This window comes from Neophocaena asiaeorientalis, unplaced genomic scaffold (assembly GCF_003031525.2).
Source record: "Neophocaena asiaeorientalis asiaeorientalis breed wild unplaced genomic scaffold, Neophocaena_asiaeorientalis_V1.1 scaffold960, whole genome shotgun sequence".
Lineage (NCBI taxonomy): Eukaryota > Metazoa > Chordata > Mammalia > Artiodactyla > Phocoenidae > Neophocaena > Neophocaena asiaeorientalis.
Window position 1 is genome coordinate 260343 of NW_020173498.1, and position 18352 is coordinate 278694.

At 43.9% G+C, this 18352-nt stretch overlaps 1 protein-coding gene across 5 annotated transcripts in view; it reads right to left on the reverse strand.

Moving 5' to 3' along the window:
* Positions 1–18352, reverse strand: part of GCNT2 (glucosaminyl (N-acetyl) transferase 2 (I blood group)) — a 114191-nt gene that overhangs the window by 74934 nt on the left and 20905 nt on the right. For 4 of the 5 annotated variants that reach the window (XM_024747564.1, XM_024747566.1, XM_024747565.1 and 1 more), the window contains exon 2: positions 11707–13160. In XM_024747564.1, coding sequence (XP_024603332.1) covers positions 11707–12637 — 931 coding nt within the window. In that variant the 5' untranslated portion in view covers positions 12638–13160. Of the gene's footprint in view, positions 1–801; positions 1787–11706; positions 13161–18352 lie in introns of those variants that run through there. The other variant, XM_024747567.1, reaches the window with a different exon arrangement.

Here is an 18352-nt window from a genome sequence, read left to right on the forward strand (position 1 = left end):
GGAGATTATTCAAGTCATTTGGAACTTGGACCAAGGAAATGTGGAGTTAGTTTAGGAACAACTGAGACCGAATTGAAAATCACCTTAAAAGAACATCAGGCTTAGGCAACCTGGTTTATAATTGGCATGTTTGCTTACTAGCAGGGTAATTTGAGCACATCATATAACCACACTGGTTTCATTGTCTATAAAATAAAGGCACTGGTCTAGGAATCTTCAAGAGGCTCTAAATTTCGGACTCAGTTCCAGGAAAGAACGTGCAAATGAAAATTGTTAAAGTTGTATCTTGCTCTCATTTTGAAATGATCTGAATTTAGCTATTGGAGCTTCAATAGGGGCAAAGGTATTATTTAAGTGTTCAAATTGCTGCTCAAAATTAATTTATCATATTTATGCCTGATTTTAAATACCATCACATTTAAAGGAGAATTGTGTTTAATCTTTCATTCGCCAGTCAGTGTTCCTCAGTTCCTTGCCATGTCTCAAGACTACAGCACATATTCGAAGTGGTTCTATGGGCTCAGAAAGGTAGCTTGGTATGTCAGCAAAATCAAGTCAAACAGTCAGTCTCTACCTCTGCCCTAATCACTATGCCTCAGTTTCTTCATCTGTAAAATGGAGATGAGTTAAATCACCCACTCTGTGAGCAGAGCTGCTGTACAGATTTTTTTAATGAATAGTTGAAAATGTAAAGATCTTTAAAAATGTTAATTTTTTTTTTTTTACTATTTTTCAGTGGTTCATTCCGTATTGGCCACGCAATGTTTATTCATAAAAACAAAAGTTAAGAGACATACATACCAGGAATCCTATTGAGTGTGACCCAGAAATGTTCATCAGGACTGTAGGTGTCCTTGGACCAGGACAGTAAGTCAAGTGCCCGCTGGTCTTGGAGGACAAAATTAGCGAATTCCCTCGTGAGGGCCACGTAGGCAGTGCCAAAGTAAATAGTCATGTTGTGAGGAGGTGGAGTTTTCAATTTCGCGGTTTTAATCATGTAGGAATTTCTTTTGCTCAATAGTTCTCGGTGGACATATTTAGTCCGTCCAATAGCATGAGCTGGAGGCAGCACCCCTGGGGTGATGTTTTTCCCTTTAAATCCTTTCAGATACTGAACTATCTCCCTGTTGGTTTTCAGGGGGAAATCTTGCCCACAGGTGTTGATGGCATATTTCCACGGAACCTCAGAGCCTGCAAGATCTTTGATGCAGTTCAGGTCAGCCTGAAGCCTGGAAATCCCACCGTAGACCACGGGCTCCATCTTGGAAGCCAGAAAAGCATTTGGGAAGCAGCTCAGTAATTGCTTCACTGCATCTTTAAATGTATCTGTTGCCTTTTCATCCACATGAACACAGTAGACATTTTGGGGCATGTAAATTGCCCTGAAGAGTCTCTCAAAAGTGCCAAAGTCTTTGTGGATGGTCATCATGTAAGCCAAAGGGAAGCCAGCCTCTTCTTCAGAGAGTGCTTCTGTTATGTAGTGACTTTGAGCTATGTACTCATAACAGGTAGATTCACTGAGGGTAGTTTTCAATGCATTCTCTGTTGGGTAAAAAACCTTCCCCTTAAAAATCTGACGACAGGCTTCTGCTAATAGCGAAGCATTGGACAGAGATGCTCCCAGGAAATTTTTATTCTCCCATAACTCATGATTGTAAACGAACACAAAAATCAGACCAGTGACCAGAGACACACAAAAAAGACACTGCTTCCAAGAGCCCATCATTCAAAACCAGGAAATGAGTAAAATGTCTCTTGGGATCTGATCAGAGCGTAGGTAGATTTAACTTACATTTTCTCCAGAATCCATAACCATCCTTTTGGCAGGTGCACTTCTGATCGGCTGTTCCGTAACTTTCCAGTTGAGCATGCTTGTCCTTTCTTTCTGTCTTCCTTTTCTCCTCGTCTGCCACTGCATTGCATTTCTACCTTTCTTCCTCACATTTCTTAAGTAACTCTTTGTGATTTGCTTTGCTCAGTCCCCACACCCCCTTCCTGCAACCTGTTTCTACATAAAAACAAGTTGCCTCAGGGAGGTTTTGACTCCAATGTGTCCACCTTTCCCTACAAGAAAATCACCAAGGGGTGAACTGACTATTCTGAAAGCCATTGCTCTAAGACTTTAACCCCAGCCTCTCCTCCTGACCAAAAGGTTGGCAACTCTGTCAGCTCCAACTTCCTGTTAATCATTGTGTTCAGCTGGCTGAGTTTGTTTGCTTAAACAGCACTCACTCAAGTTAAAAGCCTGGGTTCTAAGCATACAGCACTGCCAAGTTAAAAGCCTGGGTTCTAAGCATACAGCACTGCCAAGTTAAAAGCCTGGGTTCTAAGCATACAGCACTGCCAAGTTAAAAGCCTGGGTTCTAAGCATGTGAACGCTGCCTGGAGAGATATTCCGTCAATAAATATTTAGCGCTTAAAAATTAATCACTTAACCTTGCCTTTTTCCACACACGCCCCCCTCTCCATATTGGCTGGCTATGCTATTAAAGCACGGCATATGACTAACTGTTGAGCCATTCTTTCCAGCACTTAATTTTCTCTGCTACGAGGTAAGGTCCTTAAAAAGGCACATTAGCAAGCGAAACTCCCCACCTAACTCGTCACAGTATGATGAATAAAGGCTAACGAATAAAAAAAAAACCCAACCCCCCAAAAAACTGACAGCCCATTGTAACCCCCAAATTGCTAAAGCTGAAGTTAGTGAATGTCAAGTTTATTTCACCCAAGCCCAGGGAGACCAGCCTGAGGCCTGGAGAGGCAGGAGAGAAGAATCATCTCAGTTTGGGATGTTTTAGAACTTAAGGAGAGAGGCTCTTAGATTCATATATATAAACCATTCCAAACTATTAGATTCATATATATAAAGCATTCCATTTCCCTATCTGTAAAACATGAGAATAATTTTATCACCTTCATAGGTCAGTCGTGAGAATACAATGAGAAAGCGCATCAAGGGTTCGTGGCCTGTCCAGCAATGAATGAGGCGGAGATAGAAGATAGCTGGGCCCCAGGCTGAGATGCTGGTGCTTCAAGGTAAAATAAAGGCAGGAGCAGAGGGGCTTCCCTGGTGGCACAGTGGTTGAGAATCCGCCTGCCAATGCAGGGGACACGGGTTCGAGCCCTGATCCAGGAAGATCCCACCTGCTGCAGAGCCACTAAACCCGTGCGCCACAACTACTGAGCCTGTGCCCTAGAGCCTGTGAGACACAACTACTGAGCCCGCGTGCCACAACTACTGAAGCCCGCGTGCCTAGAGCCCGTGCTCCACAACAAGAGAAGCCACCGCAGTGAGAAGCCCATACATCACAATGAAGAAGAGTAGCCTCTGCTCGCCACAACTTGAGAAAGCCCGCGTGCAGCAACAAAGACCCAATACAGCCAAAAAAAAAAAAAAAAAAGTCAGTAGCAGAGAGGAGCTGAGCTCTGCTTGAGTAAAAAGATAAGACAGCCACATTCTTCACTCTTGAGGTCAAGGAGACCTCCCTGACTACACATGTGCAGAAAGTTTCCTTAGGGTCAAAAAAGGAAGGGGGTGGGAATTCCCTGGCAGTCCAGTGGTTAGGGCTCCACGCTTCCACTGCTGGGGGGCATGGGTTTGGGGAACTAAGATCCCACATGCTGTGTGGTGCAGCCAAAAAAACAAAAAGGGAGGGGGCGCTAGCCCGTAATATGTCCTGCCAGCCTCCCAGAGACCCTCGCACTAGAACATATCTTGGCTAAAAGACGTGCAGGCACGTTGGGAGGGCCCTGAGTCAGACCCAGTTTGGGCACGAAGCAAGACAGAGCAAGATGATTGGCCAGAAGGAACCCACAAAACTGCCCCCATATAAGTAATTCCTGCCACTCCCAAAGCGTGACTCTCCCTCTGAGCCTGCCTGCATGTCTTCCTGCACGTACTTTTCTTCCAATAAACGCTTTACCTGCTTCACTACCTTTTGTCTCTGTGCTGAATTCTTTCTTCAGAGAAGACAAGGACTGAGGTCCTGTTTCAAGCCTGCTGACCCTGGTGATCTAGTGGTTAGGTTTCCGCACTCTCTTCAAGCCACCTCACCCTGTGGCCCGTGAGATCAGGGCTGGGAGAGAAGAATAAACAAAAGCCCCTCCCCCCAACACTCACATCAAGGAGATGACACAGTTACCATCTCTCCTTTGAAATCTTCTTAGTCTTCCCTACTCCTCCCTCTGTGAGCCCATGCCAAGTAGTATACGTCTAGGATAACTCTGATCAGTTTTATTTGGTAGTCAGCGGCACAGGGGTGAAAGCACACTGTGCGCACACGTGGAGGGGCTATCAGCGCCGGGCTCACAGGTGGCTCATCTGTTTCCGGCTCCCATCACTGTCTGCACATACTAGGCAATCAGATACTTATCGATCAAGTGCTCTATTTTGCATTCCCTGTTTCCCTGATCACCTTAGTGTGAGATTCCTACATTTGTGATTTATATTTTGTCATCTGTGATCTCTATTTGTATCTGTGGATGTGGGGACGTTCAAAGTACCTAGTTTTTCCAATACATCTTAATTACAAAGACAATATAATATTACAGATAGTTTGTGAACACAGTGTTTTCATGTCCTGTGCTCCCATTTCCCTCTTGTCCATAGATATACACATTCTGATTTTACCAAGAACATGGGAGATGCAAGTTTGCATCCTGCGTTTTGCACTTCCTGTCAGAGCATAACACTTTCTTTTTTTTCTTTCTTTTTTTTTTGCGGTACGCGGGCCTCTCACTGTTGTGGCCTCTCCCGTTGCGGAGCACAGGCTCCGGACATGCAGGCTCAGCGGCCATGGCTCACAAGCCCAGCCGCTCCGTGGCATGTGGGATCCTCCCGGACCGGGACACGAACCCGCGTCCCCTGCATCGGCAGGCGGACCCCCAACCACTGCGCCACCAGGGAAGCCTGAGCATAACATTTTCCATCGTGCTACTCAGTTTTCACTGGACATCGTCTTCACACCATTACCTTAGAACACAAGACTGGAGTTATTATTTGTTGTTGTTTTGTTCCCACCCCAGCTGAAAACTAATGCATTAACAAGAAGGTTGCCAACTCTGTTTCATAATCTTCAGGAGCATAGGAAATGATGATAAGAAAGGACTTAAGGAAGTTTTCCAGAACCAAGGGGTCAGACTTCACTTGTTTTAGGAATCAGATTCTACATACAATATGATTCAAGTGAATACAGATTAGTCTGTAGGACCCAAAATGAATTCAAACAACTCAAATATCTATTTACATAACTATCTTTCATGTGTCTACCTAGAATTCTTTGGAACAAATCATTTCATACGAGAGCAATCTTTTCTAAAATGATGACTAAAATTTTGTTAATTTTTGTTTTATTTGTAATATCTCTCTAGGCAGCCACTGCCCACATCAAACGAAATCGACTATAGGGATGAATAAATGGAGGCCTCGGGACTTCCCTGGTGGTGCAGTGGTTAAGACTCCACACTCCCAATGCAGGGGGCCCCGGGTTCAATCCCTGGTCACGGAACCAGATCCCATATGCATGCCACAACTAAGAGTTTGCATGCTGCAACTAAGAAGCCTGCCTGCTGCAACTAAGACCTGGTGCAAACAAATAAATACTTAAAAAAATAAATTGTAAAATAAATAAATGGTGGCATCAATGCCTAATTATGCTTTCTAAACTAGTTGAATAATTTTTACAACTTTTTCTCCTAATGTATTCAGATGATTACATCAACTCTTCCTTTGTTGATTTTGGCTATCTCCTCATTCTTGACACAATTCCATCCCTCCAGAGATTTCATGCATAAAAGCATCTCTAATAATTTGCCTGTTCTGCTCTGAATTTACAGCTCCCTGAGTTTAAAGTTACAGGGTAAAGAACGTTTGCAAGTTGGCACTTTGCTGCAGTGGAGTCCTTAATTGCATCTCACCTGAAATGCTTCAAGGGTCTTTTGATTTGGGCAATACTAGCCTTTTTTTACAGGAATCAATCTTTTTTTGTGCATCACCCCAGTGCTATCTGATGTCTACTCTCCCGGTGGTCCTGTGGGAAACGCTGGTTCTCCGGACCCTCCTGACTTTCCTGAGGACCTTTTGCAATATACCACTCATCATTCTTCTAAATTCTGGGCACAACGCTCTTGCCATTTGTGCAAAATAGGAGAAGGGGATGGTAACGAGTGACCAAAAAAAAAAAGATGTGCTTTATCCCAGCTTGAACATTACATCAAAATTAATACCCCAAATTCTAAGTTGGAGGCAGTGATTGGGTAGGATAGAATTCTGAAGAAGTTGGCAACCAACACAGACTTGTGGCTTGGCCGCTCTGTAAGTGGTGAGGTGTTCATTGATGTACCAGAATTCAACCTACACTTGCTTATTTCTATATAATGTACACTCTTATAAATTCTCACTCCAGGACATAAACTAATTTTTATTCCACTAAGAAAATTGCGCTTAGAGTTTAACCTCAACAACTGACTGTAGAAAGGGAGCAGAAGAAAAGGGCTCCGTTTCTACAGATGTGGACGCACTATGCATCATGCTTGTCTTATTCCTGGGGCCACGTGGTACCCAAACCACTTTTCAAGTATTCATTTCATCATGACATCACCTCTGTGCCCAAGTAAGAAACCAGGGAAACCAAATGGAAACTTTCTCAGCATCCACAGAGGTCACAGAGAAAGAGCAGCTTGGGTTAAACTGGTTTTAAGCGCATGTGACATTTTGTCTTTTTGGACTCCTGCAGCTCTTTCTCTCTGCCCAGGCTCTCTCCTCCCTCCATCTTCTTTCTCTGTTTATTTATGTATTTACTATGTTAAATTCTGTACACTGTTTTCTCATCATCACTGCTTTTGTTTGTTTTTGTTTTTAGCCACAGGAAATAGCTGGAAGCAACAGGACTTAAAATAGCCCAGGAGGGTGGTGAGAGAGAGCCTGGATTGTGTGTCAGAAGGTCTCCAGTTGGGCCAAAGCCACTCTTGACAGCCGGGAGCCCTTGAACCAGTGATTTGACCTCACACCTCACAGCTTCCTCTGGGGTGAATTTGAGAAAACAACCCTTGTTCTTCCTCGGGGTCCCCAGTGGTGGCTTCCTGCCGGCCACGTCACCTACACCTCTGAGCCTGAGCTTTTTCCAACATCGACCTCCTGGTGCAGCTGGAGGATTCCAGAAGTAACACACAGAAAGTACCCAGCTGGGGGCTGGCCAGACACATCGGAGCTAATTTCATACCTTGAGGGAAAGCCACTGAGAAGAAAAGAGTGAAGAGAGGAAATGAGGAGGGTTGCAATTATTTAACATAAAATCACCGCAAATAGAATGGTAGGAAAATGCAAGAAAAATCTGGTTCTTTTCAAAACAGTCAATTAGATATCATTGGGGCAACACAAAGCTGAGGCAAAGAGCTGACAGATGAAGAGCACCTCGGCGTTAAGTACAGTCTGTGCCCCCAAAGCCCTTTCCAGCTGCACTTGCCCTTGAAAGGGTACCTGACAACCCTCGGCTTTCAAAGCCAAAGGCTAACAGGAGGCGGCTGAGCCCAAGAACCTCAGAGGTTTTCACAGTCTAACATGTCTCTGCTCAGAAAGGTCTCAGGTTTGAGTTTTGGCTGGATTTGAGAGGTTGGGTGTCACAAGGAGAAGGTAAAACAAGGGTCCAATCCCAGTGCCAACTGGGCTCTTCACCTGTCTAGACTTCTGCTCTTTCCTTCCTCCACTCTGCTCCCCACAGAGTCCTTGATTTGAGTTTGAAGTTACAGGAACTCATGGTCACTGCTACAGCGAGTGTTCCCAGCCTGGGGAGACCTTGAGCTTCTGATCACTGAGAATTACGTGCTGCAAGACACTAGCCCCCTCCTTCTGATTGCAATATGCTGTTCAATCAGAACAGAGTGCAAAGAAACGGATCTCCTACTCTTTTGGGTCCCCGGGTGCTGGATCGCAGTATCCCCATTTCTTCTCAAAGCTCACAGTCTACGAGGAACCTGATGCCTACTCTCTATTTGGCCAGCTGGATGGGGAAAGACCTTCTTTACAACAGATGACCATCAACAGCCCAGACTGAAAAAGTATGGAAGACAGAAAAATAGCTTTGTGTTTGGCAAAACCTGAATTTACTTAGTAGATCAGTCTTTGTTTTTTTGTTCTTTGTTTTGCGGTACGTGGGCCTCTCACCATTGTGGCCTATCCCGCTGCGGAGCACAGGCTCCGGACGCACAGGCTCAGCAGCCATGGCTCACGGGCCCAGCTGCTCCACAGCATGTGGGATCTTCCCGGACCGGGGCACGAACCCATGTCCCCTGCGTCGTCAGGCGGACTCTCACCCACTGCGCCACCAGGGAAGCCCATGTAGATCAGTCTTTAATTCTGGAAGATGGATTTTCATAGAAACTACTTGCAGAATGACCTCATCACTTTTCAAAATTTTTCTTTTTTTTTTGGCCATGGCTCGAGGCACGTGGGACCTTAGTTCCCCGACCAGGGATCCAACCTGCGCCCCCTGCAGTGGAAGCACAGAGTCTTAACCACTGGACTGCCAGGGAAGCCCCCCTCATCACTTTTCTAACTGGTCCAGGGCTTCATTATCAGTTTTGCATATTATCGAATGAAGTTCATTCCTCACAGGAATGTGTGGAGTGACTAATCAAAGAAAGCACATTTAAATGCCAGAGGGCGCCAAGTACTTTATTAAATTCTGGAAACATTTTCCCTTTGACAGTTGTAGCCCCTGCTCGCCACAACTAGAGGAAGGGAACTGAGGAAAATAGTGCAAACCATTCATTAGAAACACTGTCCTTTAAAAGGAAATTAAAAGTTGTAACTAAGATATACATGGATACTAATGACTTAACAAGACATGAAAATTCATGACCACCGGTAAGTATAGCACATAATGAAACAACATACTAATAAGTGCTATGCTTTGAAAAACCTTTAGAAATAGAAATCTCATGTGCCCCAATCAAATGATTCATTCATTCACAAAATTTTTTGTGTACTTAGTTTATGCAGGCACTGTGCTAGATTCTGGAAATATAAAACCTAAGTGTAGCCCAAATGAGTACACGGCTACTAGATCTTAAAATGCTATTGGGGATTAAATAGAGGTAATATTTCTTAATCAAATTTATAAGCTTTTATACAGCAAAGGAAACCATAAACAAAACAAAAAGACAACCTACGAACTGGGAGAAAATATTTGCAAATGATGTGACCAACAAGGGCTTAATTTCCTTTTTTTTTTTTAAATTAATTTATTTATTTGGCTGCACCAGATCTTTAGTTGCAGTATGCGGCATCTAGTTCCCTGCCCAGGGATCAAACCCAGGTCCCCGCACTGGGAGCGTGAAGACTTAACCGCTGGACCACCAGGGAAGTCCCAAGGGCTTAATTTCCAAAATATACAAACAGCTCATACAACTCAGTAACAAAAAAACAAACAACCCAATCAAGAAATGGACAGAAGACCTAAATAGGCATTTCTCCAGAGAAGATATACAGATGGCCAGTAGGCACATGGAAAGATGCTCAACATTTCTAATTATTAGAGAATGCAAATCAAAACTACAATGAGGTATCACCTCTCACCAGTCAGAATGGTCATCATTAAAAAAAGTCTACAAATAATAAATGTTAGAGAGGGTGTGGAGAAAAGGAATCCCTCCTACACTGTTGGTGGGAATGTAAATCGGTACAGTCATTGTGGAAAACATTATGGAGGTTCCTTAAAAAACTAAAAATAGGGCTTCCCTGGTGGCGCAGTGGTTGAGAGTCCGCCTGCTGATGCAGGGGACACGAGTTCGTGCCCCGGTCCGGGAAGATCCCACATGCCGCGGAGCGGCTGGGCCCGTGAGCCATGGCCGTTAAGCCTGCGCGTCCAGAGCCTGTGCTCCGAAACGGGAGAGGCCACAACAGTGAGAGGCCCGCGTACCGCAGGAAAAAAAAAAAAAAACTAAAAATAGAGTTACCATATGATCCTACAATCCCACTCCTGGGCATATATCCAGAAAAGACAAAAACTCTGATTTGAAAAGATACATGCACCCCAGTGTTCATAGAAGCACTATTTACAATAGCCAAGACATGGAAGCAACCTAAATGTCCATCAACACACAAATGGAGGGCTTCCCTGGTGGCGCAGTGGTTGGGAATCTGCCTGCCAGTGCAGGGGACATGGGTTTGAGCCCTGGTCCGGGAAGATGTCACATGCCGTGGAGCAACTAAGCCCGTGCACCACAACTACTGAGCCTGTGCTCTAGAGCCCATGAATCACAACTACTGAGGCCCACATGCCTAGAGCCCGAGCCCTGCAACAACAGAAGCCACCACAATGAGAAGCCCACGCACCACAACAAAGAGTAGCCCCTGCTCGCCACAACTAGAGGAAGCCGCTAGCAGCAATGAAGACCTGGTGCAGCCAAAAATAAATAATAAATAAATAAATTTATTTAAAAAAAATGATAAATGGGTAAAGAACATGTGATTACATATATACAATGGAATACTACTCAGCCATAGAAAAGAATGAAATAATGCCACTTGCAGCAAAAAGGATGGATCTAGAGATTATCATACTAAGTGAAGTAAGTCATACAGAGAAAGACGAACATCATATGATATCACGTATGTGGAATCTAAAATGTGATACAAGTGAGGTTATTTACAAAACAGAAATAGACTCACAAACATAAAAACTTAACAGTTACCAACGGGAAAGGGAGGGGACAGATAAATTAGGAGTCTGAGATTAACAGATACAAACTACTATAGATAAAATAGATAAACAACAAGCTCCTACTGCATAGCACAAGGAACTATATTTAACATCTTGTAATAAACTATAATGGAAAAGAATCTGAAAAAGAATATATATAATTGAATCACTTTGCCATACACCAGAAACTAACACAACATTGTAAATCAACTATACTTCAATTAAAAAGATGAGGTAATGTTTCCAGAAAACCATCTCCTTCCAACCTCCTCCCTCCAGTAGTTTTCCTGCAAATCAGCCCCTTCCTAACGCTCTCTCCATTCCCAGGAGGATAAAGTTGCCTGGAAGCATACTAGTGCAAATCCTCTCCTTCTCTTTAAGGTAGAGGCAGTTAATGGAGTTACCTCTGTTGTTTAAAAGCAGAATAACAGGGGACTTCCCTGGTTGGCACAGTTGATAAGACTCCACGCTCCCAATGCAGGGGGCCCGGGTTCAATCCCTGGTCAGGAAACTAGATCCCACATGCATGCTGCAACTAAGAGTTCGCATGCCACAACTAAGGAGACCTAGAGCCGCAACTAAGGAGCCTGCCTGCGGCAGCTAAGACCTGGAGCAACCAAATAAATAATTAAATAAATATGAAAAAAATAACATTAAAAAAAAAATAAAAGCAGAATAGCAAAAGCCGGAATGTGGAAGTGCAAAGTTCTGTTTACCTTGAGTCTCACCCCCAAAGGCCTGTCCTTCAGAGTCACAAAGACAGAGCCTTAGAACTGATATGTAAGAACTGTAACTTAGGTTATATGAATTCCATTGAAACAGACACACAAAACAGCCTACAGGGTGTCCATAAAACTGGAAACATAGGTGAATATATATAATGCAATTGAAGATATTTTCAAAGTGTAAAACACACACACACTCACACACACACACACACACACACACACACACACACACAAATACTTCCAGACTTTATGAAGAATGGAAATCAAGTTCCACATACCTGGAATCCTGTTAAGTGTCACCCAGAAATGTTCATCAGGAGAGTAGGTGTCCTTCGACCACCCAAGTAAATCAATGGCCCTCTGGTCTTGCAGAACAAAATTAGCAAATTCTCTTGTAAGGGCTACATAGGTGGAGCCAAAGTAAATGGTGAGATTATGGGGAGGAGACATTTTTCTTATCCAAGTCCACAGCATGAAGGAAAACAATTGGTATTTCTGCTCCAAGTGCACATATCTGGTCCTTCTGATAATATGAGCTGGAGGCAGCACCCCTGGGGTGATGTTTTTCCCTTTAAATCCTTTTATATACTGAACGATCTCCCTGTTGGTTTTCAGGGGGAAATCTTGCCCGCAGGTGTTGATGGCGTACTTCCAGGGAACCTCTGAGTCTATGAGGTCTTGCAGGCAATTCAGGTCAGCCTGGAGCCTGGAAATTCCTGCATAGACCACAGACTCCCTCTTGGAAGCCAGAAAGGCATTTGCGAAGCAGCTCAGCAGCCTTCCTACCGAATCCTTGAAAGCAGAGGTGGCTTTCTCATCCACATGAACGCAGTAGACATTTTGAGGCATGTAAATAGCCCTGAAAAGCCTCTCAAATGTATCAAAGTCTTTGTGGATGACCATGACATATGCCAAAGGGAACTCAGCTTCGTCTTTGGACAAAGGTTTCATTATGTAGTGATTCTGGGTCAAGTATTGTTGGCAAGTCATGTTTCTCAGTGGTGTCATTGGTATATTTCCATACAAGATTTTCTTTCCTGCTATGATCATGTCACAGACTTCTGCAAGCACTGAAGAGTTTGAGATTCTCCCCGCTGGAAGGTATTTTGGCAGGACTAAATTGTTGGTATAGAGGAACGAAAGAATTAGAGAAACGGCCATAAGCCCTACAACGAACTCGAACACCTTCAGCTTCATGTTTCCTACCATCTCTTCTGTGTTTGTCACTTCATATCATTGCTGAAGTCAGTCTTCAGGTCCATCCCCCGACTGCTGGGGAATCTACTCCCACTTCTTATTTTGAGCAAGAAGAGAAATACTGCCACTCACTTAAGGGACAGTGGATCAAGCACAGCTGAAGTTCTTCTCTAACGATGAAGGGATTGAGTGGATCTGAGAACATGAGCCACTGGGGCCAACGGAGCAACAGCTGAGCAGTGTTAGGTACCTTGGTCCAGGTCAATCTCAAGTTAAGACCCTAACAAATCTGTCAGGGCTGCCGACTCAAGGTGTTCCCCCGGGGAGGAGGGGGTAGAACGTGTGTCCGTCTCACAGCCCTCTTACCCCGGAGAGGGACACCCTCACCATCACCGACATCATGTTTGGCCACAAGGGACGGTATATTTCTTCAGTTTGGGGCCACATCAGTTGTTGTGCGGCAGGTCACCACCAGCAGTGACTGATATTAATGTTGACAGCTCCCAGAATTGCTGAAAGCAGGGTTTCTCTTTACCTAAAGATAAAAATCAAGAATTCAGAGACGCGGGATTGGAAGGAATCTTGCAGCTTTTTCAGACCAGCTCGCTCAAGTCACAAATGGAGCGTCTTGAAAATGAACTGTCACTGATGTTCTATCACCCTCTTGGCTCCATTTTCTCACGGACAACCTAGGAGGTGAGCATTGACCTTACACCCACTTTGCCCAAGAGGAGATTGAAGCCCACACATGCACTGACTTGCCTGAGGGTCAATAATGAGTTCATGGTAGCATGAGGTCTCGACCCTAATATTGTACCTGGAATATTCACTCCCCCCCTTTTCTTGATGAGTTCGTCCCGTCCATCAGGCCCCCCGTGTGGCACCCCTTCCCAGCCCTCCCAAGTCTGGGTTAGGAGCCCTTCCACCTGTTCTACTAGGACCTGGTGCCCCTCTCTTTGCTTGTCTGTTTGCCCCACCACTAGCCTATGGAGAGCAATTTCTGTCTACTGATCACTGGGTTTTTGGCACCTCGCCGATGTTAGGTGGTCATCATTAAATTAAGTCTAGTCATTTTTCTTCCCTCTATACCATGGGTGGACAAAACTACAATGGGCATCATGGGTGAGGGCCAATCCACCTGACACATGTTTCTGTACAGCCTGTGAGCTAAGAACTGTTGTAAATTTTTGAATGGCTGAAAGGAAATTTGAAGAAAAAGAATATTTCACGATACATGAAATTCACGTTTCAGTGTCCATAAATACAATGCCACTGGAACATAGCCATTGGTTTACAGATTGTCCATAGCTGCTTTCCCATGGCAACAGCAGAGCTGACCAGTTGTAACAGAAACCATCTGGCCACCCAAGACTAGAATATTTACTCTTTGGCTCTTGACAGAAAAGATTTCTTGATCCCTCCCCTATAATTACTGATGTCTCTGCAAACCAGTATATTTTCTACTGTGGACTTGGTACAACTTTACCACTTTTTCCTGTATTTTCTAGATTTCCTCACGAATGCTAGAATGACATCCTATTTGGTAGCAAAGCATTGTGCTTTAAAGAGAGAAATCTACAAACAACAAATGCAGGAGAGGGTGTGGAGAAAAGGGAACCCTCTTGCACTGTTGGTGGGAAAGTAAGTTGATACAGCCACTATGGAGAACAGTTTGGAGGTTCCTCAAAAAACTAAAAATAGAATTACCATATGACCCAGCAATCCCACTACTAGGCATATACCTTGAGAAAACCATAATTCAAAAAGACACCTGCACCCCAATGTTCATTGCAGCACTATTTACAATAGGCAGGTCATGGAAGCAACCTAAATGCCCATCGACAGACGAATGGATAAAGAAGATGTGGTACATATATACAATGGAATATTACTCAGCCATAAAATGGAATGAAATTGGGTCATTTGTAGAGACGTGGATGGATCTAGAGACCGTCATACAGAGTGAAGTAAGTCAGAAAGAGGAAAACAAATATCGTATATTAACGCATATATGTGGAACCTAGAAAAATGGTACATATAGACCGGTTTGCAGGGCAGAAATAGAGACACAGATGTAGAGAACAAACATATGGACACCAAGGGGGGAAAGTGGCAGGGGGTGGGGATGGTGGTGGGATGAATCGGGCGATTGGGATTGACATGTATACACTGATGTGTATAAAATGGATGACAAATAAGAACCTGCTGTATAAAAAATAAATTAAAATTTAAAAAAAATAATAAAAAATAATAAAAATGTATAATGCTCGCTTAAAAAAAGTTATTAAAAAAAGAAAAAGACAGAGAGACTTGGGTGGGTTTGGATCTCGGTTTTGCTGGTTCCTAGCGGTATGAGCTTGGGCAAGGGGCTTTGCTTTTCTGTTTCAGGTTTGTCATCTGTCAAATAAAGAAAATACCAGTAAGTTTGTTTGGCGGATGAATATGGGTTAATAAGTGGAATGCAACTTGCTCAGACCTTGGCACATAGAAAACTACTGACTACTAAAACCGCTAACTGCTGAGTTGCAGACGGTCACTTTTAGAGGCTCACCTGCACCTCTAGAGAACCGGAAATTCAGAGCATGCTGCTTTGCCTGACTCCACTGTTTCTCAAACTCTGGCAAAACGTGGTGCTGCCACACACTGGCCATGTACAGCATAGCTGGACAAGGTGGAAAATCTTGTGCGTGGAAGGAAGGGAGAATTTTTATGCCAATACAGCATTTTATTCTCCCAATAGACTGGGAGCGACTCGGAGGGAAGAACACGTCTTTGAAGACATAGGAGGAGGGCTCAATGTGGCATGTGAGCGACCCCGAAGAACTTCCCAGACCTCAAGGTCCCAACCCAACCAGCCAGCCGCGGTTTCCATAAGGACATTTAAGATGTCTCATAAGCAAGCAAATTGTTTTGGTGAGTTATTCCAGAAAAACGCCATAGCAATAACTTCTATACATCTCCTTAAGTCACTGGGGGACTTCCCTGGCAGGCCAGTGGTTATGACTCCACGCTCCCAATGCCGGGGACATGGATGGTTTGATCCCCGGTCGGGAGAACCAAGATCCCGCATGCTGCGTGGCACAGACAGAAAAGAAAAGTCATTGGAAACAATGACATTTAACGAAGGTTCTGAAAAAATGGGACAAAAGACAGGTTAGATTAGATGGAAGCAAAGCAAGCAAGGTCTGGAGCACAGAGTACTCTTGGGGATTCTTTGCTATGTGCCGGCAGGGACAGCTGAGCAGCCTGTAGAGCATATGAAGGCAGTAGGATGCACCAGCGATGGTTGTGTGCCATCACTTCTATTATTCATTTGCAGAATTAGATATCAGTGCTAAAAATAAAAATTTCCCCAATGTTCTAGGCACACTCACATCAAAATCAAATCATTTAATTTTAATTCTTCTCATGTAATTTGAGTATCAAATTTTTAATTCTCACCTTTTTTTTTTCCAGGAAAGTTAAATGGTCACATAAGAGAACTGTCCAGTGCCAGAACTGGGAAGAAGCTTAGAGGTCATCTTGTCACCTGCTGTCATTTACAGAGGAAAGCAGGATGCCATTCAGAGAAGGAAACAGCCGTGAGCACCACAGCCAGGAGGGGCAGCTGGTCAGGGCTGATCCAGGCAATGCACTGCTTCCAAAAATGTTTCCTTCCTTTCCATAAGGATTTCAGGAAACAGCATTTTACAAGTGCTTCTATACGCCTATTCAACTGAAGGACAGATTACACAAGATTATCTTAACTTCATGACATTGGGCTTCAGTTCAGTTTCTACCCTTAGAAACCTAAGCTAAAGATAATATTTGTGCTTTTAAAAGAGGCTGATAACACATTTGCACTTTGAAGTCCAGTGTGATAACACTTATTCTGGCTAGTGCTTTTTTTTTTTTAAGTTTTGAATTTTGTTTATTTTTTTTTTACAGTATTTGGGCTAGTCTTAGCAGGAGTAGGTAAATACATCCAAAGCCAAACAAAGACAATTTTGGAAACTTTGCGACCAAAACTGACAGTTTTATTCAAAACTCTTGTTAAGGGCATCTAATTCTAATAACATTTGTATTTATGACTGTCTTCTAAATCCTTAGCTATCTTCTGTAAGTAGATTATTTCTCATAAAAACAAGAGTTAACCCAATCCATCAGCGTATTTCCAAGCTCTTACCCATTGTCCCCACTATGAAGGCCATTGCTGATATTTTCACCCCTCTTCCCCCCCAAGCCCCCTACTCCTGTCCTTCCATATTTGACACGTTCTTGCATTTCTGTCAAATTAGCTGAATGGAAGAGTAGTTTTGAATCAGGGGCACATGCTGACCCAGGAAAATTGAACACAGAAACCCCTTCCCGTCTCTGATACCGAGATCTGAAACGGAAAATTCATATTCTACCCCTAATCACTGGCACTGAAGACTTGTTAAAGCATTTTTAAATTAAAAATTAAAAATGTTATTGTGGCATACAAGCATATAACATAAACGTTGCCGTCATAACCACCTTGAAGTGTGCGGTACAGTAGTGTTAACTATATGCATATTGTCAGCAGAACTCCAGAACTTTCTCATCTTGCATAACGAAAATTCTCTACCCATTGAACGACAACTCCCATATCCCCTCCCCACCCAGCCCCTGGTAACCACTACCACCAATACTTAATCAGCAACAGCAAGGCCAGTATAACACCAGAGGTCTGTGACAACAGGAAGGAAGGACTTCTAGAGACAGAGTCGCAGCCCAGTTGGTGAGGGGCTTAGGAATCACGCGGTTGCCAGGGACAGAAACCCACCCAGACAGAAGTTCTGTCATGTTAGGTGACTTGTCTGAGGCCACCCCACTGGTAGGAGCCTGAGTGGGGATTCAAGCCCCATCGACTGGCCCCAGAGCTGGAGTCCTTTGATGGCACGAGGCACCCTGCCGCCCCCATCTCCATCCTCAGCTCATCCGTCTTAGAGCAGAATCAAGAAGGCAGAGCATCGTCTTGTTCGACCTCAGCTGGGAACGTACAAGTCTGGCGACTCGGGTGTTTTGCTGCGCTGCACAAGTGGGCCTATGACCACAAGTATTGATTTGGGGGTTATACATTGTAGAAAGTAGACAAATTTGCAAATATAGAATTGGTGAATAATGAGGATCAACAGTGTTTACTCAAGAGAAATCAAAGCATGTGTTCATATATAGTCTTGGGCATGGCTGTTCAGGGCATCTTTATCTGCAAGAGCAAAACATAGTAATAGTAAAATAATAAATAATAAAATAATACAAATGCTCATAAACAGAGGAATGGATTAAAAAATTATCATATAGGGCTTCCCTGGTGGCGCAGTGGTTGAGAGTCCGCCTGCCGATGCAGGAGACACGGGTTCGTGCCCCGGTCCGGGAAGATCCCACATGCCGCGGAGCGGCTGGGCCCGTGAGCCATGGCCGCTGAGCCTGCGCGTCCGGAGCCTGTGCTCCGCAACGGGAGAGGCCACAACAGTGACAGGCCCGCGTACCGCAAAAAAAAAAAAAATTATCATATAGCCACATAATGGAATACTTCTCTGGATAAAAGGGAATGAACTATCTATAGAAGCAACAACATGGACGAACCTCAGAATAGTCGGGCTGAAAGAAGCCACACCTCCCAAAAAGAAAGTACCTACTATATGATTCCATTCATAGAAATATCTAGAAAACACAAACAAATCTACGGTAACAGAGAGCAAATCAGTAGTTTCCCGGGAACAG